Source organism: Gymnoscopelus microlampas (genome assembly GCF_963454915.1).
Source record: "Gymnoscopelus microlampas genome assembly, chromosome: 3".
Lineage (NCBI taxonomy): Eukaryota > Metazoa > Chordata > Actinopteri > Myctophiformes > Myctophidae > Gymnoscopelus > Gymnoscopelus microlampas.
The window spans coordinates 41,078,913-41,105,954 of NC_139940.1; the positions used below are offsets into that span (position 1 = coordinate 41,078,913).

A 27,042-nucleotide genomic window follows, 5' to 3' on the forward strand; every position below is an offset into this window, starting at 1 on the left:
ATAGTATTGATCATGTTTTTAAGATATGGGAAGGGAAAGGTCTCAGGAGATTCTATCAAATGTATAATGAAGAAGGGGTGGTCATCATTTTTATCGATATTTGCAAGTGAGGAGTTACTTAAAAGAGAAGCTCAAAATTAGAACCCTTGGAGACCTTCACCCTCTCCTAAGATATATAATAAAATCCCATCAAAGACATGATTACAAAAACACAATTGGACAAGTTTATCAAATTTTTCAGGAAAACGAAATTGAACTTCTAGATCACATAAAGGATAAATGGGATAAAGAATTGAAAATAAGTGAGTGGAATCAGAGTTTTAAAGACATTTTTAATCATATAAGATCGCCCTTTTGGCAGGAAGAAGAATATAAGGTATTTCCAAACGCCTCTATCGATATCCAAGTACACATTAAACTCTAATTGTTGGAGGGGATGTGGGGAGAATAGGGCGGACCATACCCATATTTTCCTTACATGCCCCAAAATACAACACTTTTGGTCCAAAGTTTTACAAATCATAGAACAAATATTTGGAAGAGCTGTTAATTTAGAAAATCACAATATACTTTTGGGAACATGTCCCAAAAGTCTACAGAGGGAAGAACTATATATTTTTTGGATTTTGAGAATTACAGCCCTCAAACAAATAACTAGATGTTGGAAAGGTCTGGAACTACCTAGGGTAGTCAGATGGATGGAAAAAGTGGAAAACATTTATTCCATGGAGAAGGTGACATATAAAATTAATTGAAAGGACAGTTTGTTTGAAAAGAGATGGGCTCTCTATCTTGCAAATACACGTAATTTGATTATTTAACCTTAAGGACTAAAATGAAAAAGAAGATTTGTATTTATTTTAACCACCCAAGTATTCAGAACTAAAAATGAAATAAAAGAAAATGGAAGACATATTACCAAAATGACACAACAAAGCCTAACACCCCCCCCCCCCTCCCCTTTTTATTTTCTTTTTGTGTGTTTATTTCTTATTGTTTCATTTCTGGGTGTCAATTTTATTGCTTATGCCTCCTCAAAGGAGGTTTATGCGGATGCATGGATGAAATAATGATCTCTATTGAAATGTCTTAATATAGTTTATCCTTTTTACTTTTTACTTTATGTATGTAGGTGAAGGGGTTTTACATGCAAAGAAAAAGGAAAAAAAAAGAATGGGTCGAAATGTTGATAACAGAGACATAAAACATGTGAAATGTATTATTACTATTATGGAAGTAAACTGAATGATTTATTGTTAACATGTTTGGACTCAATAAAGTATTAAAAAAAATAGATAGTCTTAAGAAACACATGTATGATGATGATCCATAATGATCTCACAGAGCATTCCCATCCACGCTGGAGGCTAATATAACCAAATCAGGCTATTACTGCATGCTTACAGAGAGAGAGGAGCAACGATCCGGTGGGAGGTTACCATAATTCTTCATTTATGCACGTACCGCATGCTGCAGAAATACAAGGTTATCCAGTTTTAAAGGTGTCCTACCACTAACAAAGATGAAAATGATGTAAATATGCATTGCTAGAATGAACATATTTATTTGATCATGGTACAAACAAAAATCAAGTGGTATTCTCAATAGCTTAAATGCATTCCTTGACACCAAGATTAACCTTCTAAATGGCTTGGAAGCTGAGATATTGGCACTTATAGCTATTACATGGTGGCCATCTTTGAAATCCAAGATGGCCGCATTCCGCCATCTTGATGATGTGGCTCCTACCAAATATTTAAAGTTATGGTGATGGGGAGCATGTGGAAAGAATCTGGTGCTTTTGTTCGCTGTGTCCACATCTGGACCTAAGCGACCTGACTAATTGCCAGAATTAACCAAATGTTCAAATATTGGCAGAAATAGTCACTTGCTGATATTCTCAATAGCTTTTTCAAATTCCTTGACCCCAAAAATAAATATTTTGACACCAAGATTGAACTTCTAAGTGGCTTGGAAGCCGAGATATTGGCACTCATAGATATTACATGGTGGCCATCTTTGAAATCCAAGATGGCTGCCTTCTGCCATCTTGATGTGGCTCCCCGTCCAAAATGAAACTTATGGTGATGGAGAGCATGTAGGAAAAAAATGGCGCTTTTGTCAGCCCTGTCCACATTTTTTTGCTTACAGCCCTGACTAATAGGGTTCAAGTGTTTAAAAGTGTCACTTATTTCTGCATACCGTTCTGTTCCAGCCAGAAGTTCTTTGGACCACTGGTTCCCAACGTGGGGTCCGGGGGGCTAAATAAATAATAATAATAATAATAATAATAATAATAATAATGAACTTTATCACCTTTCATGACATCAAATGCAAGATTAAAAACATTAAGATCAAAAACATGATCAAGAACAAATTAAAAGGAGGCAAGATCCAAATTAAACGATACAAGAAAATAGCAAGAACAAAACATCACTACATCACTTGAGAAGGATTCCAGAACCACTCAGACTACCTGTCACCTGTTTAGGTACACACTTCAATAAGAAAAAAGTGGGTTTTGAGCTTGCTTTTAAAGCTATCTTATGGCCATTGCCTGTCTCATGTGGAATGGGAGCTTGTTTCAGGCCGTTGGCCCATAAAAGCAGAAGGCTGCTTCGCCATGTTTTTTATAATTCCTTTTTGGCACCTCGAGGAGGCCAGCACTAGATGACCTAAGGAGACGGGTTGGAACATATTTGGGCTGGCAATCCAAAAGGTAGGAAGGTGCTAAACAATGAAGTGTCTTAAAAATAACGGTTACATCATTGTTACACTGTCATATCAGTGTTCATTTAACTCTGAGGATTTGACAGTGTAGATTCTGGTCCCAGAGGTCAAATCGGGGTCCTTGAAATTAATAAGGTTGAGAATTACTGCTCTGGAGTCTGTTCTTCTTCTAATGTATTCCTCATGCTTCTAAGAAGAACTATGACATTGTGGCAAAGTGAGCAGCAGGAGGCCTTCTGACTTCAAACATTTTATGAGTAGGCAATGTACTGACAGTGAGTTCTGTATGTTGTCAGCAGAGGAAATGGTTGTTCAAAAATATTGCCAACTAAAACATTGTATGAAATTGTACAACTAAAGTGAAACCACACATACTCAAAGAGGTTGATAGAGAGCTATGCTGCCTGTACAGTGATTGGCTTAGAAGGAAGGAGTGTGAAAGACCTGTAAGAGACTGATCCTCCTGGGTAATTGGGCAATTTATCAAGACCTGTCAGACAGGCCTTGATTAATTAGAACCAAGAACCAAAACACAGTGTCGTGGTTCTGGAACAGGATTCATGTTAACGCGATTGGTCCAGCTTAAAAAAACGGTGTCAATACTATAAAGCAGGGGTCTTCAATGTTTTTATGGCCAAGGATCCCCTAGCTGAGAGAAAGATAAAGCGGGGACCCCCACTACATTCTTTTTTAATAACTTAACTTCAGCTAACATTTCGTGTCATTTCCCAGAGTCTCTCTGTCTGACTGGACTAGTATCTTGTGTGACTTGTGTGACTAGCGAGACTCCTGTAGGAGGCGCTGTAACGACAGAGAGCTCCCTCCGCTGCCGGCTTCCCACCAACGAACATCGGCAATTGTGTTTGTTGGAGCTCCCATCCAAGCTGGAGGCACTGCAGAGGAATCGAACCCCATTCACCATTGTGGTGGGCAGGAACCTTACCCCTGCGCCACATGGATGCCCCAAGAGACATTTAAGTAGAGGCAGTGTTACTGAGAGAAATGTCATTCAAAATGAAATTTCAAATAGTGTTAACTTCCAGGCATAGCAGCAGGGACCACCCAAAAACTTTTGCGGCGTGCGCTTCTCGCTGTAAATGCTATGGGCTGAGCCCCGGACCTTGTCAACTCCTAGATCCGCCCCTGCTGTGAAAAAAAGATTGTACTCATAAAAACAATGTGCTAAGACTATGATTTCAGGAGGTTTGATTTTACAGGGCTGTGGGGAGCGTGAAAGGGCTTAAATTGGTAATAGCAAGTGGAGTCACGAAAATGCCTTAACGAATTGATTTGGAAAGAGAGACAGCGGAGTTGATAGAGGAAAATATTCTGTTCCCACACAGAGCTTAAGTAGAGTTTCGCATGCTTGTTAACATAATTCAAGCTCTTGTGTCTTAAGTGACTTGTTTTCTTTCCTCCTTGACAGAAGTTTGTTTGTGTGTGTGTGTGTGTGTGCAGCTGTTTGTTATACCTTTTGCTCGGCGGGTCCCCATTGTATAAGGAACAGCACTGTAGTTTAGCAGTCTTGTTGAGAGAGGCTTACTCCATAAATGTATGGATTTGACTAGATCTTAGTATAAGAATACAAAAATCCGCACACCAGTATAGCTGCTCCCAAATGCAATTTTACTTTGGTACCAAAGTAAAATTGCATTTGGGAGCAGCACCCAGCCTTGTAGGTCTGGGATGTGCATGTCTTTTGGCTGTTTATCAGCTTCTCTCTTTCTCTCTTATTTTGACTACCGGTAGATCTTAACCACTTAAACTACTTAGTTGACTGGGGTCCCCCAAAGCTCTATACTCAAACCTATTTGCTGAAAATAGCCAATCTACAATCTCACGTTTGCCCCAAAATAGGGACGCTAGGGTTCATGTGGTTAGTTTGTTGGTCCCAGCAACACAAACATACTGTAGTAGCAAGCAATATGTGCCCTCATTGGCATGGTATATAATGCAATGTATTGCCCATGGGACAAACTGATTTGGCTGTCTGGTGGTGCAAACACAGTTGATTTCAACAGCGAGTGTCAACATCATGTATTCTGCTAATTTTGCAGCCTATCCTATGGGAAAAGGGCAGTGCATGCTTTTCATCTTCTCAACAAGAGGACCCTTATTCTCCTGCTTTTATGGAAAGATCTCTTGATTAGGCATAGAGCCCTTCCTGGTGTGGTCTGGTTAATCTGGGTCATATGTAAACCTTGGGCTCTCTGTCACAGAATGATCACAATAGAGAGCTTGTATAGAATGTCAGAGGGCTGCGTGTTTGTGTTCCGTGTGTTTTTCTAAGAATTTATAATATAAGCAACATCCAAGTGTACCATTAGTTATTGTACGACACAGAGCTCTCAGCACTCTGAAATGAAATTAGACATCCTGGCATGTTCTTTCCCTTCCATTCTCTATGTCTCTTTCTCTCAGCCCCCCCCCCCCCCCCCCCCGCCTCTCACTCTATTTGACTGTGTATTATAGTCTCATGCATGGACACAGGAAAACCCAGGCCGTGCCATGACAGTCTGTTCACACGGAGGAGGAATCTGTTGGCTGACCAATACCGGGCTCTCCTCTTGTCCAATGTCACACATTCTTACCCCTCACCTTTGGCACAAATCTGCCTGGAGGCTCCCTTTCTGTCTGCCTCTACCCTTCTCTCTCCCACAATTTCTCTCTCTCTCTCTCTCTCTCTCTCTCTCTCTCTCTCTCTCTCTCTCTCTAATATAGGCTACAGTAATGTTTTTTACCAGGGATTTCGGAAGTCTCTTCACAGGTATGGGTTCCTCGAGATATTATACAGCAGATTAAGATCCTCTGTGTTTTCGCTCCCCTTTCCTTCTCAGATATGTGTTTCTGATGGGGCTCCAGGATCGCAATGAGAAGCTGTTCTACAGGGTGTTGACGTCCGACGTCGAGAGGTTCATGCCCATCGTTTACACCCCCACTGTGGGCCTGGCCTGCCAGCTGTATGGCCTGGCATTCAGGAGACCACGGTGAGAGACACACACACACACACACACACACACACACACACACACACACACACACACACACACACACACACACACACACACACACACACACACACACACACACACACACACACAGTACTTACTGTAAATGATTTGGATCCATTACAGCGAAACATAAGGCTCAAGGAATCTTCAAACATCTGCATGCTTTGTTGGACTTGGCATTTGATGCTACAAAACCTGAGCTAAAAATCAGAGGGTGTGGTAGCTCTTTCAGCTGGATTTTGGTTGGACCTGGCACAGCTCAAGGCAAGCCGTTAACGGCACTGGAAGTCGGTACGCAGTTCGCCTTGAGTGGACGTTGCAATGGTCTTTGCAGACAGTAGTTAAGGTTGCCTCTCCTACGATAAGCAAAACACACGCACATGCTGTAGTATTAGTGTTCATTTAGCCGTTTGTAACTCTGAAAGTGTACAAATGTTAAAGGTCCATTTGGTTACATTTGTACGCACTCAGAGTTAAATGAATGCTCAGGATTTGACTCTGTCTGCACACATCAGCTGGGTATGTTTCCCCTCAAACTGATTCATTAGGGCCAAGTTTCTTTCTCAACCCAACACTAGCTTATTATCCCTGTGTGGGATAATAAAGTTGATCTGAGTCTGAATCAATCCTTAAAAGTACAGTACAAAATCCTCTTTGAAGAGAGATTGAAAATGGACCCAGTTTTACACTCTCAGAGTCAAAGTAACACTGTTGGTTTTACGATGCATTACTATTGGAGTTGATTCAAAATCAGACTCTCAGTAGGGTGCCCAGGATGTTGTGTCTGTACTTGGTAGAAAACAAAAACGAGCACTCTCAGTCTGTATATAAGGCAGTTTGAAAGGCTCACGAAGATTAACAGTAAGAAAGAAATTGCCTGCACTTCGGAGTCCTTCTGGCACTTGGAATTCATATACGCAATTAAAAGTACCAGAAGGACTTCGGAGTGCAGGCTATTGCTTTCTTACTGTATCTGTGCTTGGCTCTGCCTTATTAGATTACATTTTTTTATTGAGATGATCTCAAGTATTGTTAGTTTTTTGGCTGAGTGAAATTGATAAAAGCAAGACCACTCCAGTCAACTCTCTCTCTCTCTCTCTCCCTCCATCTCCACCCTCCCCCCTCTCTAGAAAATAACCTTGACTGTATATTGTAGGTTCAACAGCATTGCACGGACAGTTCACCCTCACCCCATATACATTAGCGCAGCACATTTTTCCAAACGGTTTCCCTTGCGTAAAACAGGGGAGCAACAGTGCAGTAAGGGACTTTAAATCATCTACGATTGTATCCCCACCTCAGGTTCTTTTGAGTAATTATGAGTCCTAATTCTCCTTACTTCAGTTATTTTAAATGCTTACCTTGGGTGCATTTAAACATCTCTATAACATTGTGTTACCCAACGTCTCCCCCTTTCCCCCTTCCCTGCAGAAGAACTATGTGGAAAATATTCCTAGCATGCTCCCTACCTCTGACACAGGGCTGGCTCGAGGAGTCATTTGTATACCCCTGCCCGCCCTCAGTCACTGAGAGAGCAGTGGGCCAGGACCTGCTGCCAGAGCCCCCGGACTGGGACCTGGGACTGTTGTTAATGTGCATCAGGGGGGTTGTGAGCTGGGATGCTCTGGAGAGACGCCTGGTTTACCCTGACAGACCTGGTTTTGAGCCAGGCTGTTTCTCCGAGCCGAGCCCAGGGAAGAAAGGAGAGGCAGGGGAGGGGAGGAGAATTGCTGGTACACCACAGCTCACTAGGGCCTGTGTTGATGGTGTATAGATCACACATATATATCATGTATTGTTTCCTGTGGCTTTTTTTTTGAATGATTGAGCAGCCTCTAAGGCTCAGGTATCTACGTCTCCACTTTGTCTTTAACATACAATCTTGCTCTGTTTGTCTTTGTCTCATGCACGGCCTCTAAGGCATCTTTACACAGCAGCAGCTTTTGAAAAGGCTAGTAATACATTACCATTGTGTGTGTGCATGGGTGCGCAGCACATGTGCATATCTTCCAGACCACCATAGTAGCATATAAGAGAAAAGAGATTAGCTCCCCTAATCGCTGGCTCTTGGCTATAAGGACCGCTGTGTGGAATAGACAGCCTCTCTGTGCCCTGCCCCGGCTTCACTGGCCCTAATCTGCCCCATGCAGACTAAACACTCCAACACCGGGCTCCGCACCAAAGGTTATAGGTCAAGCGCCATTAAGTGTCAAAACATGGCTGATTTACAGAACTCTAGATGGGGCAGAGGCAGGAAGCAGGGATAGATAAAGGAACACATTCATATCATTAGATTAGTGGACATATGCTGGCTTTTCGTTAGTTTGTGAGCTCGCGAGTGGACACAGTGAATCTCTTTAATGCTTTGACAGAAAAAAATCTGTCTGCCTTTTCTTTGCACAAAGTTTGTGCCTGTTCGAGCGGTAAACGCGGGTTCTGTTCCTTGTGTGATATCTGAAAGTGCTCCAATGTGACAAATGATGATGTTCTGTTGCGCTGAACTGATCCCCAGTGTTACATAAAAGTAATTAGGTGCACAGACATTTCAATCACTTTTAGTGTCAGTACATGCCCAGTAAGGTGTTCAGACATACTATAGAATGCTTATTTAGGAATGTCTAATAGGCCCTTGACACTGAGATTATAGGGCTGTTGAGGAGCTCTCAGGCTAAGTGACAGCAACCAATATATTTATCTAGCTAATAGAGACTGATGATCATCGGTAGCCCATTACTGAAGTTCCCAGGTAGAGGTCAATGGTCATGGTGGGTCAATGACTCAAGAGCTCAAGAGTGGTCTTAGGTTTTTATCTAGCTCAATGAGCTAGCTATTTAAAAACATGGGTGTAGATTGTAGTATCCTATAGTCATACTGCAGGCTTATACACCCATGTTTTTAAATGTGCTGTTTGGGCACTGCGTGCCCACTAACACCTTTGCAAGTATACCTTCTAATGGTGGTCTTGAAAGGCTTTATAGTGATTGAGCTTTATGCACATGAGGTATGAAATGATGGTAGAGCTAAACACCGGCGAGCTCATTATCAACTCAATGACGGACCTGACACAGCTTGATTAGAGCTGCACTTTCTATAGTTGAGAGAGGCTGCTCTTTGATTAAACCTGTGGGTGAGATTCAGGAGGTCACAGAAACCTAATGAAAGGCATCAACTGATCCTGTGAAGTGGCTCATGTGTTTGATGATGTGAGTATTACTGCCTCAGGGATAAGAGGCTTTCACATTGCAATCTCTCACCACTGAGGAGGCCCACACGCAGTGTTTTAAATGCAAAGAAGGTCATCAGTGACCGAAACGTTGCCTCTCCTTCAATAAATCCACTCTTTCACCGTGCAGTTCGGCAGTGTGCAGGCTTATATTCTTTTATTATTGAAGTGCGCAAGGAGAAAGTGTAATTGGGATCTACAGCACTGGTTCTCAATGAGTGGTCCGGGGACCCCAGGAGTCCTTGATGCGGTTCCGTGGGGTCCTCAGATAATTAAAATTGGCTAATGGGTCGGTGGGCCGACCGGCTGGCTGGATGGCTGACCATCACTATGACTCAGATATAACATAGAGTTCATTATGACTCAGACATAACCATGTAGAGTTCCCACTGCCGCTTCACCCAAATATGGCGTGTAGCGTGTGACACCAGACCCAAACAAACCATGTCGTCACGACATCAGACTCAAAAAGCCCCAACCAAACTGTGTTGTCATGAGTCGGATCGGTGGTGCGACGTACAGCAGGTGTGAGGGTCGCGTAGCGTTAAGGACAATTAGGAACGAAATTGAGCCTTACAGGTCTGTAACTCAGAGAGTGTACAAATGGAACCACACGTCCATTTGGTGAGTTAAATTAGGAGGAATTTACAGCGTAAATGCGTTGGGGTCCAAGAGATTAATATCATATGAAATGGGGGTCTGTGGTCTAATGCATGTCAAACTGGGGGTATAAGAAATTAAAAAAGTGGAGAATACTGTATTGGTATGACCCTCTTGGCTGAGTAGACCTCTCCCCACCCTTCCTCAGGATCTTTGCAACATAAGCTGTCGATGAAATGTGACAAGTCAATTGCAACCAGGAATATGGACCAACCACTTCTACCAAATCACTTGAGTCATTTGTTACATTTGTTGTTTTATTATAACTGATGATTGCTTGGCCTGAGCTGATGCATACTGTAATCTATGACCAGTACTGTCTAAGAGCAGCTCATACATCCATCTGCTTAAATCCATCTGCTCTAAACAACAATTTCAGAGTTTGACATTTAGTAGATAAGCACCATCCAACAACAGTGTAAGTGAAAAGAAAACAAGTATGTGCTACAAAGTGGGCTGGGAGGAGAGGGAGGAGGAGAAATGAGAGAAATGGTTTGGAATGACACTGAGCTCATAAGGAACGCGTGGCAAAACATTTGGGAACAATTCCATTCTCGACTTTGAGGACTTTGTAAAACAATATAAAATTCATGTCTGAAGTCTAAGCTTTAGAAAGGTTTGGATGGATACAGCATACTTGCAACATACTGTAGTAGAATAAGTTCCAAGATTACCGTTATTATCCCTGAGAGGGAAAGTTGATTGGTAGCAAAAAAGGATAGAAGCAGCCAGTCTTTCTTGCAAGTAAAAAAAATATATATATATATTAAACTTTTGCGATATAGACAGGCTTGCTACATCCATTTTCAGAAAAAGTGGAATACAGCCCCTGATTGGTTCCCATAATTGATGACATGAAAAGCAGACCACCGCTTGTAAAACAGTAATGGTGTCTCAAAGCAACGAGCCGTAACGTTAACGTTATTATAGAATAAACAACCACTTGGGAACAATTGGGAAAAATCTACAGCTTTAATAGTTTTTTTTTTTGCATCAACTTCTCTTGTTCTGCATCTCTCCATTTGTGAGATATATGGCCTATTATGTCATTTTGACCTTGACTTTTGAACTTTTTGACCAAGAATACAACCAGCTGTTCTTAATTTTGACCTTTACCTTGAAGCACAGGTGCTTTTAGACGCTGTGCTTTTGATCTTGGCTTGACCTTTTTGTTTTTCAAGTGAATCATTTCTTCATGGCAGCCTACTGATGATCCCCACCAGATTTAACGAAAATCTGCTCATCTATTCTCTAGTTTTTGTTTCTCTCTCTCTCTCTCTCTCTCTCTCTCTCTCTCTCTCTCTCTCTCTCTCTCTCTCTCTCTCTCTCTCTCTCTCTCTCTCTCTCTCTCTCTCTCTCTCTCTCTCTCACACACACACACTTGGGGTGATACTACTGTGGAAAACTGATTATGTGTTTCCAACAGACTGATGTATTTCGGGCTGAAGACTACGCCAGTGCCATTTCCTTAGTCCCCAAGATATCTCAAAAACTAATTTAAATCAATCAACCTGTCTTTTGGAGGGAAGTGGGGGTTGATGAGTCCATGTCAGATCTATTAATTGAAACCAGGCCTGTGCTCTGCAGACTTCTCTCTGTGGCGGGACGCTTACTGTATGCAGTGAGAGTTGGACGCTGAGTGAAGCTGTCTTCTCACTGTGGTGGTGGATGTGTGTAAAGTCATGGAGCGCTTGGCTCCAGACACCTCAACTCTAAGATGTTTTCGATTCAGCACGATCAGGGAGCCTGGATCCAATTAGGGTCAGCGAGCACAGTGGTTGTCAGTAACAGGCTTTGTCCCCTGAGCTGTCAGCACACAGCGCTGGTCTGAACAATCACCTTCTCTTTATCCAACTCCCTCCTGCACTCATCCCTGTCACTCTTTATCTGTATCTTTCTCTCTATCTCCCTCTCTCTCTCTCATGCTCCTCTTTCTGCCAGGGACCCCTTCAGGAATGCTCTTAACTGTCAATATGTTAGAAATTGTAAAGCTATAGAACAAAACCTCTGATCACCAAGAGGGATGAAACTATAGTGCCAAGGATTTTGACCACACTACTAATTGATTGCTCTCCCCTCGCCACCTTTTCCACTACTTCAAATTCCCGCTTCTACTGTACTTGCAAAGTTTCATGGAAGTTGATTATAGTACAAATGTCAAGTTCAGGTGGGGTAGAGTATAAATATAATGATATAAAAAACGCCCTCTAAATCCTAACCTATGTTTTCTGAAAAACTTCATGTTGCTTGCTATATACATATAGCAACATCTAAAATGACTTTCCCGGATTGAAGGGTATAACATAACATCGTATAGGCTTTCCAGGTCTAAATTAAAACCAGGAAAGCATCTGTGTCATTTTAGATTTTAGCGTTGGCTATTCAAAAATAGCAGATCTACAAGCTTGTACATCTGCTATTTTGGAAATGTTTTGAAACATCTTGAAAGTGTGACAAGTCTGCCTTAATGGGTTAAAGCATGCACCCACTACTGCAAAGGTTGATTCCCGGCAGTGGTGCCACCTGCATGGCTGGGAACTCCAATGAACACAATTGGCAGTGTTTTTTTTGGGGGGCATTCTTTTGATTGGTTGGGATGCCTGTTTTGTAGGGAGGGGATATGTGGGGAGAGGGTGTGAAATTCTGGCCATGTTACTCTTTCCTCTCCTTCACCTAACGCCTTCACTGTCAGGTGAAAATAAGTGGCTGGTGACTTCATGTGTATCCATTGAGGCACGTGGTTGTCTACACCCTCGCCAGGGGCAATAATGGATATTGGCAGCGACAGGGACTGTGGTAGAACCCTAACAGCTAAATTGGGGAAGAAAATAGGGGGTGGGAGGTGGGGTGGGTGTGTGAATACGTTTCCAAATTTGCACAAAGCTCATCCAATAAATGAATTTGACTGAATGGGTTTATGTTCCTAAAACTCAAAGATGTTTAAACGCCTTCACCAGTAAATACCTTCAGCATGTGAATTCTGGCTACAAAGTTCAGTCTTTCCAGAGGTCTTAAAATGTAATTTATAGTGCCTCCTTTATATCCAGCAGGTGTACTGGAACAAGAAGAACAAGTTATGGAAACAGATCTATGACGTTGATCCCTGACAGAGACATACAGCTTGACACGGCCGAACACCCCAAGTTCAGTCTGTCCCTAAGCCGTTTTGACATATTTGCACAGTCTTTCACATGCTGCCATGTGAAATACTCCTCTACATTAACAACCAGAACTGGCAGAGATGTACATGTACAGTAGGCATTCCTGTCCCTATCTTACTACAGTAGTGGAACCATAAAAATGAAAGTGTGAGAGCCCGGTGAGTTAAATATGCTTCATGGCCTACTTCATGCGGGCAAAAGGCGGTCACTTCCACTTATTGCATGTATGTTTTAATGATGTTGTTATTTCTGGACTATTGCTGCCTCAGAAGGGCATAACAACGCCTAATAAATCACCCAGGAGACTGCAAATTGAAATAAAATTATATAATTTCTTTACTACATCTGTCATGGCTGAAGTGCATTCTGCAAGGGTTCCAGAGCAGATGGCATGAGGTGTGTTTCTAAAAAGGGTGTTTGTGTAGGACCGATGCCAGTGTTGTGCTACCCAGTAGAGCCGTTTTAAGCCACTGACTTTCCCTGGCCTCGTCTATGGCGGTAAAGGCCAGCTGGCCCTGTGGGAGATCTAATACGCCACGGCAGCCATGCACATTATACTGTACGTACTCTACTGTATGAGAGGTGACCAGAGTGAACTCACAGATATACATGCACACACATACATACTGTACTTACTACACACACCAGCACCACCGCATTAAACTACGTATGTCCATGGAAAAGCCTTCACTGAATCCAGCATTGTTTCCTCCGGAGTGAATGGAAAATCTCAACCAAAATGAAAAGAAAAAAAATTCCCCCCTTGCTTTCCAACCTTATTGGCACAGCGTCATCTGCAATCTCTGGGTTTCTCTTTTCAACTTTATGTCTACATATAACTCAGTCAAAAGATTGACAGGATAATGTCAGAAGTACATCCTGTCATATATACAGTGTACGACATGCAACATCAAAGTTGACAGGTGCAATTGGGCTGAAAGTCTTTTTTTTCTTCTTCTTGCAATGTACTGCAGGTTGTTTGCTAGCTAAGCAGTGGGTGATGATACTTGGTATTGGCAGGAGGCAAGACGGTTGATGAAGTTCTTTGGACCTGCATTCATTACTGAGCATGATGCGCCTTGACAGTCTGTGGTCACTGAGTCAAACAGGCCATGTGATTTACTCTTGCTTTCCTGTTTTTCCAGGTGTGGCACTTTGGGCTTCATTTTCACATGCGCCATATTGTTGTTTCCCTCTAACAGAGAATTACCAACGGGGGAATGTGATGATGTGCAGACCATATCAGCTGCTGCTCACCCATTTCATGTCTCCAAGTTTATGGGTTTAACTTCAAATCAGATGTGCAGTTAATGGCTGGAATAACAGTGTATGCTTTACTGTACATCTGTGGAGAATTGGAGAAATGATAATGTCAGATATTAATGTCAGCATATGTTGACCACATGAAACCTAGTGTCCCTGTTCTGGGGCAAACATTTTCCAAAAATAGCATATCTACAAGCTCATGCGTTGCAACGCAACGCCTTGAGAGCTTGTACATCAGCTATTTACCCTCAATAAATGTGTTGTAGAGAGAAAAGCGGAGGGCAACAAGTATAGAGCCCCAGTCAAAGAAGTATACCATAGAGGGCTTAAGTGGTTAATGGCTGAAATAACACAGTTTATGCTGTACTGTTACTGTATGTCTTTGGAGAATTTGGGAAATGATAGATCAGGTATTGATGTCAGCTTAGGTTAAGTTGTACGCCTGATAGTCCCTTTGCTGTATACCATATAGCTCTGCCTGTGGGCTGCCTGTTATGTTCAGCCAAATGACTGATAAAACCTGCCAAACTAATGAGGGACAATTGTTGCTGCTGATAAGAGCTAATACAACAGATAACAGAGCAATCAGTAGCACTGGGCAACACTTGCATATCTGCCCAAGATAAGGCATAGCCATATTTCTGTGAATGCTGTGACAGACAGGTATGTTTTGGAATGTGGTGTGTGAAAAAGGACAAACTTTAAATGTTCATCATCGTTGTGCTTAGTGCTTAAAGTGCTTGTTGAATTAATGTGAATGGGGCCCTAAAAACTAATTACTTCTTGTTTTGACAGCCTAATCAGCTTGCAGCTTTGCTTTGGCTGTAAACACCCATGGCACTGTCATACATTTGGCACAATTAGAAAATGAAAACTTGTCCATGTGGTTTATGAACTTATTAGACATATCCATTTGCACGCACTCAGCCTCTGTGTGACAGAGCCAATCAAAACGCCCTCAGAACTGTAAACACCGACACTAATGTTGCATCTATACCGTTAATATCCCCCTACAACCACGCACGCACGCACGCATGCATGCATGCATGCATGCACAGATGCGCGCATGCAATAAGAATTATGCTAGTGCTTTTATATTAGGGTTCATTCTTTTTGGCTCTAGCTATATCAAATCATCTGCTATCTTACTTACCTCTCCTAACCATTGTGATGCATATACTTTGCTGAGCTCCAGGAAAGGCAGAACATTGCGTGCTTGGACAGTGATTAGAGTGCTTTTTTATAAGCATTAAACAGAATTAACAGTGCCAGAGAGTTAGTTTGATGAGAGCTTGTGAAACGCATTATGCATTAACAAGTAACAACATCCATACGTTGGTATCGTGATTTCTCTGCAGGTACTCCTAAATTCCCTAGTGTTAATTAACTCAGAGAGTGCACAAATGGGACCAAATGGACCCGTAATTTGTACACTCTCGGAGTTACTGTATACTTTTCTTAGTGTCTGAAAATGCACTCCACCCAAGCTCACCCTCGATGACCTGTCCCTGTTTTGTCCTCCAACGTTTTTATGAGTACAGTGTTATACATTCTCAGTTTCAAGACAGCAAGACTTGTCCCATGGTGGAAAATATAGCACAGCCAAAACTTGTGTAGTTTTAGAGCAGTCCATTTCTGGATATGCTGAACATTTGATCTTTATCCCCTGGGCTTTCAAAACTGTGGGAACACAAAAGATAAGAAAAGGACTGGATTAATTCCTCTTGACGTGAGCATTCTTGTATTATTCACGTTTTATCTCGCTAATCTCCATAATAAGCAAGTGCTCTAAAACACTTTGACACATTCGGAGCATTTCTCAGGAAATAAAACCCAGACCAAACTCTGACCCAGTGTGTGCTGTAATAAAAAAGTACATGTAAATAAAGTATGACAAACGCAATTTAACTTGGAAGACGCCTTGGCAGGCTAGTCTATGAAGTCTATAATTTTAAACCACGACATTGCTAAGCATCCAGTGATCACATACTCTACTGTATTTAATCTGGTCTGTGCTGTCTGAAAACAAATTTCACTAACAAGGACCACACCATCAATCAAGATGCGTTTAACTGATTTATTATGAGAAGCTAAACATAATGAATGAATGTGTGCAAGACTTGAATGCTGTAGTTCTTCCATTTGGTGAATGCGCTGTTCGGAAGGAAGCATCGCAGGGAGTCCGCCATAGTATTCAGGCAGGCACGACTAACCTCCTTAGGGCCTTACAGAGAGAATAGTAGAAACAGGTAGAGAAGCAGGGTGAAAGGGAAGATTACAGAATAATGAACTCACCTCAACCTTTTTGTCACATCACAGGTTTACAAGTGTAAAAAAGTGAGTGAAATTCTTTGTCGTGCAAGCTCCATCAATTCCACTTTCAAGACACGTGGAAAGAAATAGAGAAAGAAAGAAACATAAAAACAGTTCAGGTATCAATATGGGCAGTGTGAAATATTTACATAAGGTGCATGATATATACATAAGGTGCATGGTTAAAATAGCAGTGGGATGAGGGACGGGGCAGTTAAAATTGCAGCAGATGTAATAACAACCATGTCATATTTACAGAAACAATCCTGTGTTGTGGTATCCAGGTGGAAAATCTGTTTTATTTTATAGTTTACGTGGGTTTTATGATGACTGGAAAAAATGGCACCGTCAGACCAAACTGGTGACCACATATTCAAACCATATTGTCTCGTGTATTATGTTTTGTTATGAAAGATCATTCCATTGCAATAAAACAAAAACAAAAATGCATCTTCTACTAATGAAAAGAAAATGTTACAATATTACCCTACAATCTTACAGTATGTGGTCCATGACAACCAGCAGTAAATGGCATATAGTCTACATGTCAGCATCTTGTATAATACACTTCCCAGTTATCTTATTTATGTTTCTGTGGATTGATGATTATCCAGGTTGTATGCATTAAGCAGACCCATAACACTGTCCTCTTAACTGCTTTAATATTATTTATTGCTTCCTTCTTTTATTCTGACACATCAACTCTCTCTGGTGATGTATATGTTTTTCTTGGCATTTCTTTAAGTGTCATATAGACATAAACAGTATGTCTTCTCAATTATCTGCTTAGCTGCACAGTAAAATCTATCCATTTGTAACTCAGAGTGAACAAATGTAACCAAATGGACCCTTCGTGGTTAAATTAACACTGAGGATTTTACTGTGTGTACTACATAGAATCAGACACTCCTGAAGTGTCTGTGCATCGGTTTTACAGCCATCTGCCCATCCTCATCCTCAGACATCCCAGATTTTCTTTGAATGTTAATATGAATATCATGGCTCATGAATCATAGTCATACATACTGCGCTCAGTGATTCTATATCCCTTTTCACCCCTCCCCCATTGTCATGGAGCGTTACGTATATCCTCTCTGAAAAGAGGATCTTATTTGAGTTTTGGAGAACATAATGGAGTTTTCCTATGTATGCACAACGTGATCCACTCGTGACCACTGTTGCTAACACAAAGTAGCATTTGCAAATAAACACGCTGCATTTGGTCATGGCACAATTGCTGGCTAAGTCGAATAGCGAATCCAATGAATTGCAACCCACGCAAAAAACGTCATTGGCCTAACCCAAAATGTCAGGATCTGTGCGAAAAAGGCAAATGAATGGAAAACCTAGATGCGTATGGTTGAAACGAATCTAAATAGCTAGTTGGGTTCAGCAGGTCTGCGGCTCTGATTCCTTTAGCAGGAACCTATCTGGAAGAGCTGGCTTTTCCCTCTGTTTCTTACGTCTGAGTTATGCAAAACTGGCTGTTGAGAGAAACTGCACTCTCGAGGCTTTCGTCTGGATACCTACAAGTACAGTAGGTGACAGGCCACGAACTCACAGAAACTCACACTTCCTGGTTGCTCTTTTCATCACGTTCAAGTCGTCGCATAACTCACTGCCCTTTTATGCTTTGTTATGACGCTCAGTGTGATGAAAGGCCTATCAAATTGGCATTGGACCATTCACTCGTTTGGCGATATTTTTTTTCTGCAGAGCTTCCTGCCCCCTCTTTTCCCAATCTGGAAGGCTTTGTGGAGGAAGATTTGTTTTGGCCAGCAGAGGAGGTCTGTCTGGCCTGTATTCTTCAATGGGCTGCAGTAGAAAGGGGCCAAGGTCTACAGGTTATGAATTTCCAAGGCCAGGGATAGGAATTGTCTCTCCCCATTGGTTTTTATAGAAAAAGAGGATGTTTTAGGCAGTGTGTTGAACACCTGCCATGCAATGGAATTCTATCAAGAGCTGATGTGCGTTGGAGAGTGGGAACCAGAAGAAGAGTGCATTGTCTGTGGAGACTGTTAGAGAAAGAGAGAAGACAGACAGACAGACAGACAGACAGACAGACATTTCACATCATAATTCCATACAATACATGCCTTGGACATCCCTGCACAACTGGTTTAAAACTGGATTTTGACAGGGATTTTACGCAGTTTACAAAGCAAGCTAAAGAAAGAGACGGGAAATAGAGGGAGAGAGAGACAGATGGAGTTGTTTGTCCAGCTGAGGCTGAATTATTCATCCACCTTCCAGATTCCCCTTTTGTCTCCAATCCTTTATTTCATTTATTTATTTTTTATTACTGAACACTTTTTCCATCTCGAGCTCTGCCATATATTTAGTTCCTTTGATGCCATTCTGTTCCATTGTAATTAGTTATTTTTAAACCAGGCAAGCGGAGCTTGCGTCAGCACAGGCCCCTGGCTTGGGCATTGCCTATTGATGGGCACTGCCAGGGTCCTGCCTTCTGCTGGCTCTTCTCCCTGCGCCACATGCTGATATTGGTTCAGTCGACCACTTGGCTGCGTGTTGCCCTTAATGCATTACGCCAACAGCTACACTTTTGTGTGCTTTGTCAGTTAACGATCCTTAAAAGAAACAGCCAGCGAGTAGATGTACCCAGCCCATGGGTCCATTCTCAGAAATAAAAATTTAATTTTGTGGTAACTTGGATCGCTTTTATTTCCTTCCACCGTCCCACTATTTTTAATTCAATTTATTTGTCGCTCTGCTGTAAAAGATGACTGTCTCCGTTTCCAGGATGACCAGCTTTACAGGGACATTTTTTATTTTATTTTATCTTATTTTACTGTCAGTAGAAGGCAAGTCATTAGCTAATGGCTTCTACTGAGCTCCAGTAGAATCCATTAGCTTATTAAGTGCCACTTTAGAGGGGGAAGCAAGGCGGACAACCTCATGTCTCAAATATTGTGCAGTCAGTTCTTTTGTACAGCTTGTGGTTAGATACCACATCCAGTTGTAGAAATTACTTGCACTCCTGGTGTATGCTAATGTTTCTGTACGTGTGTGTGTGTGTGTGTGTGTGTGTGTGTGTGTGTGTGTGTGTGTGTGTGTGTGTGTTTGAGTGTGTGTGTGTCCATACATGCCTATGTGTGTATGTATGTGTGTGTTTGTGTGTGTTCCTGAACTCCCCCCTCTCGACTCTTGTATTTTCTTTCCCTATTTCGCCTGTTAGTCCACTCTTGCGCCTTGACCCCGTCTCGTTGCTGTCGCGGCCCACAGAGGATGCACCACCCCACTCCCCCGACAGAATGACAGACAGGCAGCCTGGACAGCATGTGTTGCTAGTATATAGGCCCCACAGGGCCTCATACCAATGTGTTTTCAGTCTATTGACACAAGCAAATGGACTATTAATATTCAACACAAATCAAAGTACCAAGCCAAACCTTGCGTTCAGTCCGCGGGGAACCTAACCTTTTAGCCTCAAAAGTTGGCGTGGGAAGCGATGCTTGGTTTGCCTTGAAAGCAACTTGTCCAAATTGTTTGGGGTTGTTGCATATCGTTGCTGTCGGCCGGCAGAAACTTCCTATCTCCATCTCCAACAGTTTTTGTGTTTTTTTGTAAATTAATGCCCCACTTGATCATACTACAGCGTCACACAACAGTATCAAAAGTATCAGATCTGTAAGCTCAAAATGTGGTGCGAAGCAACGTGTTTTGAGCTTGTCGATCTGCTACTTTTGCTGTTTTGAAATTTGAATCCTGAAAAGTAAGTTTTGGACATATGAGGTTTCCACCCGACAGCGACGATATAGTCCGGACACGGCTGCAGAGGTCACGTGGCTACAACTCACTGCTCCGTGTTGGCTTTGGAAGGAGCGAGAGGCTCATGTACTGTAGTTATCATTTCACAAACGGCTCTTCCTGACCGTCTGTTGCCCTCTGCTCAAAGCTTTAAGGGATAGTTCACCCCCAAAATAACTTTTTTTATCGATTACTCACCCCATGGATGACACTATCGGAGACTCCGCTGGTCATCAAATTATTGGCTGGAACGGGACTCGAACCCCGGAACCACGACGTGCTGTCAGGCTACATTGAAGCCTAGGTGGCCGGACCGCTACACCAGCCGGGCCACCTTGTATTGTGAACACTTTGAATAAAGTATTGTTGATTGAGTGTGCCAACATTTACTTCAATGAAGAGTGGTTTGCGGCTTGTCAGACTTGCTGTGCCCTGGGGTGACGATGAACATACAAAATTAAGTGTGTGTGTGACCACAGAGTTTTACCAGTCGGTACACTTGGGAGTCAAAACAATCGTGATTTAAATAGGCTAAATAAAAATGTGCACATGGCGAAACATCAGATTTCAATTGGGGCTACAGGGTTTTTAACAAATAAGAACTACTACATTGATATCTACCTTACCAGGCACTAATTGATTGATTGATTGATTGATTGATTGATTGATTGACTTTATTAACAGTTTGCAATTAGTAGAGAGGTGAGAGATGATTTACAATGATTGTTAAAAGCATAACTCAAAAAGCCTTAGGGGCTTGTTTCCATTGTCGCTATGTTAGCCAGAATGATAATACTGTAGCGTCACGGTTGTTGTGGGAATGATATTTCCCAGTATGGCCCCTGTTTATTGTGTTTTTTATGTCTATTTGAATACGGAAATATTTTGGGGGATTATGTTGTGGGACTTTATGTGTATGATGGTTGTGTCATGGTGTTCTTTTTGGTCATTTACGTTGATATGTGATTCATTGTAACACCACGACTGTGATGGTTGTTTGTTCTCATCGCCCCCTGCCTTTCCCCATTGATGTTGGGTTGGTTTGTGTAGTCATGTTGTATGCAGTTGCCACAATAAAGAGTAAATTCTGTGAACAATCGTTGGCATGGCTTGTTCTTCGTGTGAGCAAAGCTTGGGTCATTACAATACTATATAAACAAATATGGCAGCCAATATTTATAATTTTTGATGCTGTTGGCCCTCTGCTTGTGCCGACGGTGACAGCAAGCTGCGCGGAAAGTTTCCGCCTATCCGGATCTTGTGCGAACGTCTAATAGGTTTAATTGCTTCTCTAATGAAATGCCTGAGTTTTAGTCTCTTGTCTCCAGTGGTAACTTAATGTTTCGGTCTCTCTGAGGGCCAGTTGACTAACTTCAATCTCTTAAAATGCAAATTGAGCTTTGAATAAAATGATTTGTAATATCATGCAGTCCAGCAGCTGCTTTGAGTATAAATTCAGTGTTAATGTTGGACTAATGCTGCAGCTTTATATTCATGGGGCCTAACTACCGGAAATGACCAAAGTGTCTTATTGAATAAATGTGTTTGTCTGACTGAAGACAGACTAAGTTAAGACATGTTTTTTTTGTCTGATGTTGTTGTAGGGTTCTCTCTGTACTTTCACACAGTTTCGTTTCAATTCTCCCCATTGTCCTCAGTTCTCATGTATGCATGCCGCATAGAATGAACATGCGGTATAACAGACGCCTACTCCACACAGTAAAATCCTCAGTGTTAATGTATCCGTTAACTCAGGGAGTGTACAAATGTAACCAAATGGACCCGTAGCGGTCAATTTGGTTACATTTGTACGCTCTCAGGGTTAAATTAACACTGAGGATTTCATGGTGCATCAGAGTCATGCAGGCTAGGATTACAGCGCATCACCAGTGAGGTATCAGTGTTTCCCTGTCCGTCTCTCCGAGCGGCTGGTGTAAGATTGCTGTCACACCCCGTCTGAGACACTCGAGACAGCATGGCTTTCAATCCTGTTGCATAACCATTAAGTTACAGTATTTCAAGATGGCCGTCATACGCGTCAATGAGAAAGTCATTAGTCTAACAATAACAGCCATCTGAGTACAATGACAGCTCCAGCTGTCTGATGGCTGGAACAGGTAGGGAGTTGGACAGAATAGAGTATGCAACATATGTTTCTGGCCTTTCCACACTGTATGAAAAGATTAAAGACTGATCTACAATAGCTGATTTTCAACAGAACCAAATATTTGTATTTTATTTAGAATTAACCGTATTCTCAAGGCAGATGATGTAACCCAGTATAATGATGGCAAAACACCATGTTTTCTATATCTGTCAATGACAATTGCAATTTTCTTACTTGCTGAATTCAAATTATTATTTCATTTGTATCTAGTGAGTGGGTTCTATTTATTTTCCAGGGAATTTATCCATATCAATTATTAATATAAATAATCCAAAATCTAGAGCATTAACGTGATCTTTTGATTGGTATGGGCAGAGTGAGAAAGTCCTCGGCCAGAGTCACTTCTATACCACTGCCTTGTAGAGCATCCTCAGCTTGTCTCTTGAGGTCTGTAATGTCACCCTCATCCCCTTCTTTCTGCAGAGCACACGGCTTGTACCGCTGACTAAAGTGGTACAGTACAAGCCTCCGTGCACAGCATGCCCGGGCAACTCCTGCAGCCATTTTAGGTGTACTGTGCCCATGGTCCACTGCTTTCTCTTGGTGCTCATCTCCCAGGGTGGCCTCGTGAACCAAAATGTCTGCTTTGTTGCACATCCGCAATGTTCCTTCTCCAGTGACTGAGCTGCAGTCCCCTAGAATGCAGACTTTCCTCCCCGGAATGGCTTCTTCCAATACTTCCCCAGAGGACACCACACGTCCACTCTCTAATGTCACTGACTTGCCGGCTTTCAGGCGCCCATAAAGTGGTCCTGACTTCAGGCCCAACTCCTGAAGCAGTTCAGTGTTCAGTCTCCCAGGCCGCTCCTGCTCCTGAATGGAGAAGCCAAAGGATGGGATACTGTGGAACAACCTGAAGGCCTTGACCACAAACCTCTTATCCTCTAGAAGGTGGTAGCAGTCATTGGAGGCGTCCAGGGTGATGGTCCTCCCAGGACGCTCCTGAGGGTGGAGAGGACCACGTTCTGTCGTCAGTTCGAGGCCGAGCTGTCCTTTCGGTGGACTCTGGTCCGGGGTCGGTTCCAGTTCATGCACTGCGTAAGGGAAGAGAAGATGTGACCCCGTCAGACCAAGAGTCACCCTGAGGAAGTGCCTAAGGCCCCTGGGTCCATAAATATCCACACAGGGTAGAGGCTGGGTGAGGCTTGGCTTGGTGTTCATACTCATAGTACACAGGAAACCAGGCAGGCCAAACAGGTGATCCCCGTGCAAATGGGAGATGAACACTTTCGTGATTCGACTGGCTCTCAGCTGGCTCTTCATGATCTGGGTCTGGGTTCCTTCGCCGCAGTCGAACAGCCAACATTCTCCTTCGGTCCTCAGGACCAGTGCTGAGGCGCCGCGGTGCGGGGACGGATAGGCAGACCCAGTCCCCAGAAAAGTAAGATCCATTGTCATTTCCCCCTAAAGAAATTATGTTAATTGACGGGGGCTTTCATTTCCCACCACGTTGGAGGTATAGTATGTCACACGTCAATGGTCAAGGCTTTACAACATGGTCAAAATCAGAAACGTTGAAACATAAAGTACAAGATGGTATGGGAACCAAACTAGCAAACTAAAAACAGGAAACGCAAGAGAAAAGAAATTGGCAGATTCTGAGAGTAAGAGTCTAGATTTCAGCTTTTGAAGAGATGATGACGTGGCATGATGTGGCCTAACGTGACGTTGCAGTGACAGTATACCTACAGTATGGAACTCCATATTTGGGCGTGACAGGGACGGCATGGCACAATGTTGACGTAACCAGGGTCGGTCAGAGACTAACTAGCACTGTAGGTGTAAGCAGGGCTTGTGACAGCAGTAAACAGAGATTCCACGCAGTTATTAGACCCTGTCTTGTTTTTATTTACGGTATGGCTCTGCAGAAGTGTGTTTTTAAGAGGATCAGTCTGTGTTGTCTGTGTGTCTGTCTGTAATAATAATATTTTCTAAAAAAATACAAATGAAGTCAATAGGGCTCTGATCAGACTGAAACCTTGCCCAAATGGTGTCATACAGTACGTCATAAATATATCATAGACGACTGACTACATGAAGTCCGAGATCCACATTGAATGTGGATCCATGTGGATCCTGAGATCCACTTGATTCGATCATTTTTTCTCTGGAGTCTGTGGCTCAAGGCTGAGAATCACTAACATATAATACCGTAAGTCTTGCATCTTTATTTTGGAGTGCCGCTATTTCCTCTTGGGCATAGGCGGCGGGTGAGCCTGACAATTGGGAAGGCTAGGAGATCTGGCTTGAGGCTGGGGGGTCGGCCGCGCGCACGGGCGCAAATAAATGCGGATTTTGTTTGTTTCTTTTCAGTTTTTTGTTACTTTATTTCGGGGTTAGGTTAGGGTAATGTTATTTAATTCTTATTTTTGCCTGATTTGACTGATTTATTATCAAAAAATGTACTAAATAATGCTGCGCACATATATTTTCCTAGAATTTCCCAGCATAACATTTGGGAAGGCTTAGCCTACCCTAGCCTTCATTACCAGCCGCCTATGCTCTTGGGTGATTTTCTTAAAGTAGAACACTTGGACCTTTAGCAGCAGTTTGACCGGTCCCTTCCCTCCGATATACATCCCCTAGCTTCTGTCAGTTGGACCCGATGTAATGGCTAACGAGTGTTGAGAGATGAGGTTTTGGGGGTGATGTGTGAGGGGCTGGCGGATGTGTTCTGGGTGAGTGGCTGCCCCTCCCCTGCTGGTCGTGTTTGCTGAGGACACGGGTCACTGCTCAAGAGGGGGGCCGCCTTCTGGACTTCACAGTGTGTTTTGGGGTCATGACGTGGGAAGCAGCCTGAACTGTGGGTTTTCACTTTGGCTGTCGGGGTGTTTTCTTTGCCCTCTGTGCTTTCACCACACAAACCTCCTAGGAGGAGCTATAGCAGGCCGCTCAACCCTGCAGTGCCCTAACACACACACACACACACACGCACACGCGCGCACACACACACACACACACACACACACACACACACACACACACACACACACACACACACACACACACACACACACACACACACACACACACACACACACATATCCTCACAAGCTCAGTGTTTCTTGCTGAAAGCGCTCACCCTGTGCACAGCATCTGTGTGGTTACAATGTATTAAAAATAATAGTTATGTTGCTAATTAAAAATTATTGCATTGATTCTTGCTATTATCTTGAGCACAATGGTGATGGATTGAAGGAAGACTACATTCCTGAATTGTATGCTGCACAATACAAGCTTTCTACAACTCGAGATGTGTATGATGCCATATGGTTCAGAGGGTTGTGTGTCTGTGTCAGTGGTGGAAAGTAACTAAGTATATTTACTGAAGTACTGTACTTAAGTACAACGTTTTTGATTTAAGACACAGTGATGCCACGGATCGGTACATCTAAATTAATGGTTTGGTTTGATAAGGCACAGTGATGCCACGGATCGGTACATTTTCAATACAGCAAAAAAAAAAGTACAAATGCCAGAGAAATGTCCTTGCTTTTTTTTATTTTAAATTAATTGAAACTATAACATCATAAACATAAAGTATGAACTTTCTTTACTTTGAACAATGATGGAACGTTGCTACATAAAGTGGTATTGTAGTAGTTATAAACAAATACAAACAAAATAAACAGTTCTGTTTTTTTATGGGGCCGTAAAGGAATAGTGTAACAGGCTGAATTCATTAAGCATGTTCGTAAAGCCTGCGTTTTGTAATACAGAGTATGTCTCATATCCGCGGAAATAAATGTATCAATCGCTGTGGTGATTTATTTTTCCACCTGAATCGGGTGCGGATGGCTGCTTAAATGCTGAAGGGGAGGCTTGTAGCCTGAGTGTTTGTCCTTGTTTTCATCTAGTTCCACCTACTGACATACTGGGGTGATGTCTGAGTCAATGAGTTGCCATATTTGAGGTATTCCCACTGACCTAACCTACTCTTGTGTGGAAGATGCGAAGTAACATAGCCTTTTTATAGACTGCTCTCTGCCGTCGGCCTCATAATTCACAGGGAACGCCAGACCTGTTGATCTTGTGCTTCTGGTCTCTTTATGAAATGAGCATAGTCCATATCAGCTTGTCTCACTGTGACTGGAGTAGTGTGTGTCTTTGGGGGTGGGAGGGGCAGACAGCACTTTGCAACTTGCCAGTTAACGTTGTTTAAGCTACCTAGTTGAGAGCAGAGTGCATCTTTGAAGTTGATTTTATTTTTTTAAAAGAGTGTATCGTTCCACTAATCGCAATGGGTTCAGGGAGATGTGTGACTGTCAGTCTTGGGGAAGTATTATTAACATAGAGCTACAGTATACAGTATATTCCCGGCCTCTCATTTCAATGAAAGTCACTCACCCATTACTTACATCCCTAGGGACACCCTACTTCCGGGTATTCGTTGAGTCTTGAGGTCATAACCACAATGACATTAGTGTCCTTTATGCGTCTACGTCACAAAATACCTCCACGAGCGAACCCATTGGTCGAGCCCATGAACTGGTTGAGGTCGATTGCAGTACCAGATTTGGCCACTTGGGAAACGTTGCTTCAAAAAGCCCCCCTTCCCGGTCCTGGGGTCTTGATTATTACAGGGTCAGGGACAAAGCTGACATCTTCTTCATCATTCCAGCTCTACCTCACAAAGCTTGTTAGGGTCACGTATAGTCAACAGCTTCACTGAAAGCAATTAGCAAGTCGAAGTGACACTGAGAAAGAAAATCTGTTATGCAAGTGATAGAAGAGAGCAGAAAT

General features: G+C 42.6%; 2 protein-coding genes across 2 annotated transcripts in view; one reads left to right on the top strand and one right to left on the bottom strand.

Annotated features, from left to right (window-relative positions):
- The window catches only part of me1 (malic enzyme 1, NADP(+)-dependent, cytosolic), a 110,604-nt gene that overhangs the window by 40,960 nt on the left and 42,602 nt on the right, over positions 1-27,042 (top strand). The window contains exon 3 of the mRNA XM_084052863.1: positions 5,568-5,717. Coding sequence (XP_083908989.1) covers positions 5,568-5,717 — 150 coding nt within the window. The remainder of the gene's footprint in view (positions 1-5,567; positions 5,718-27,042) is intronic.
- LOC311041563 (zinc phosphodiesterase ELAC protein 1-like) lies at positions 22,585-23,697 on the bottom strand (the record flags this gene model as incomplete). Its single annotated transcript, XM_084051979.1, has 1 exon — positions 22,585-23,697. The coding sequence occupies one exon, from the start codon at positions 23,695-23,697 to the stop codon at positions 22,585-22,587; it is 1,113 nt and encodes a 370-aa protein (XP_083908105.1).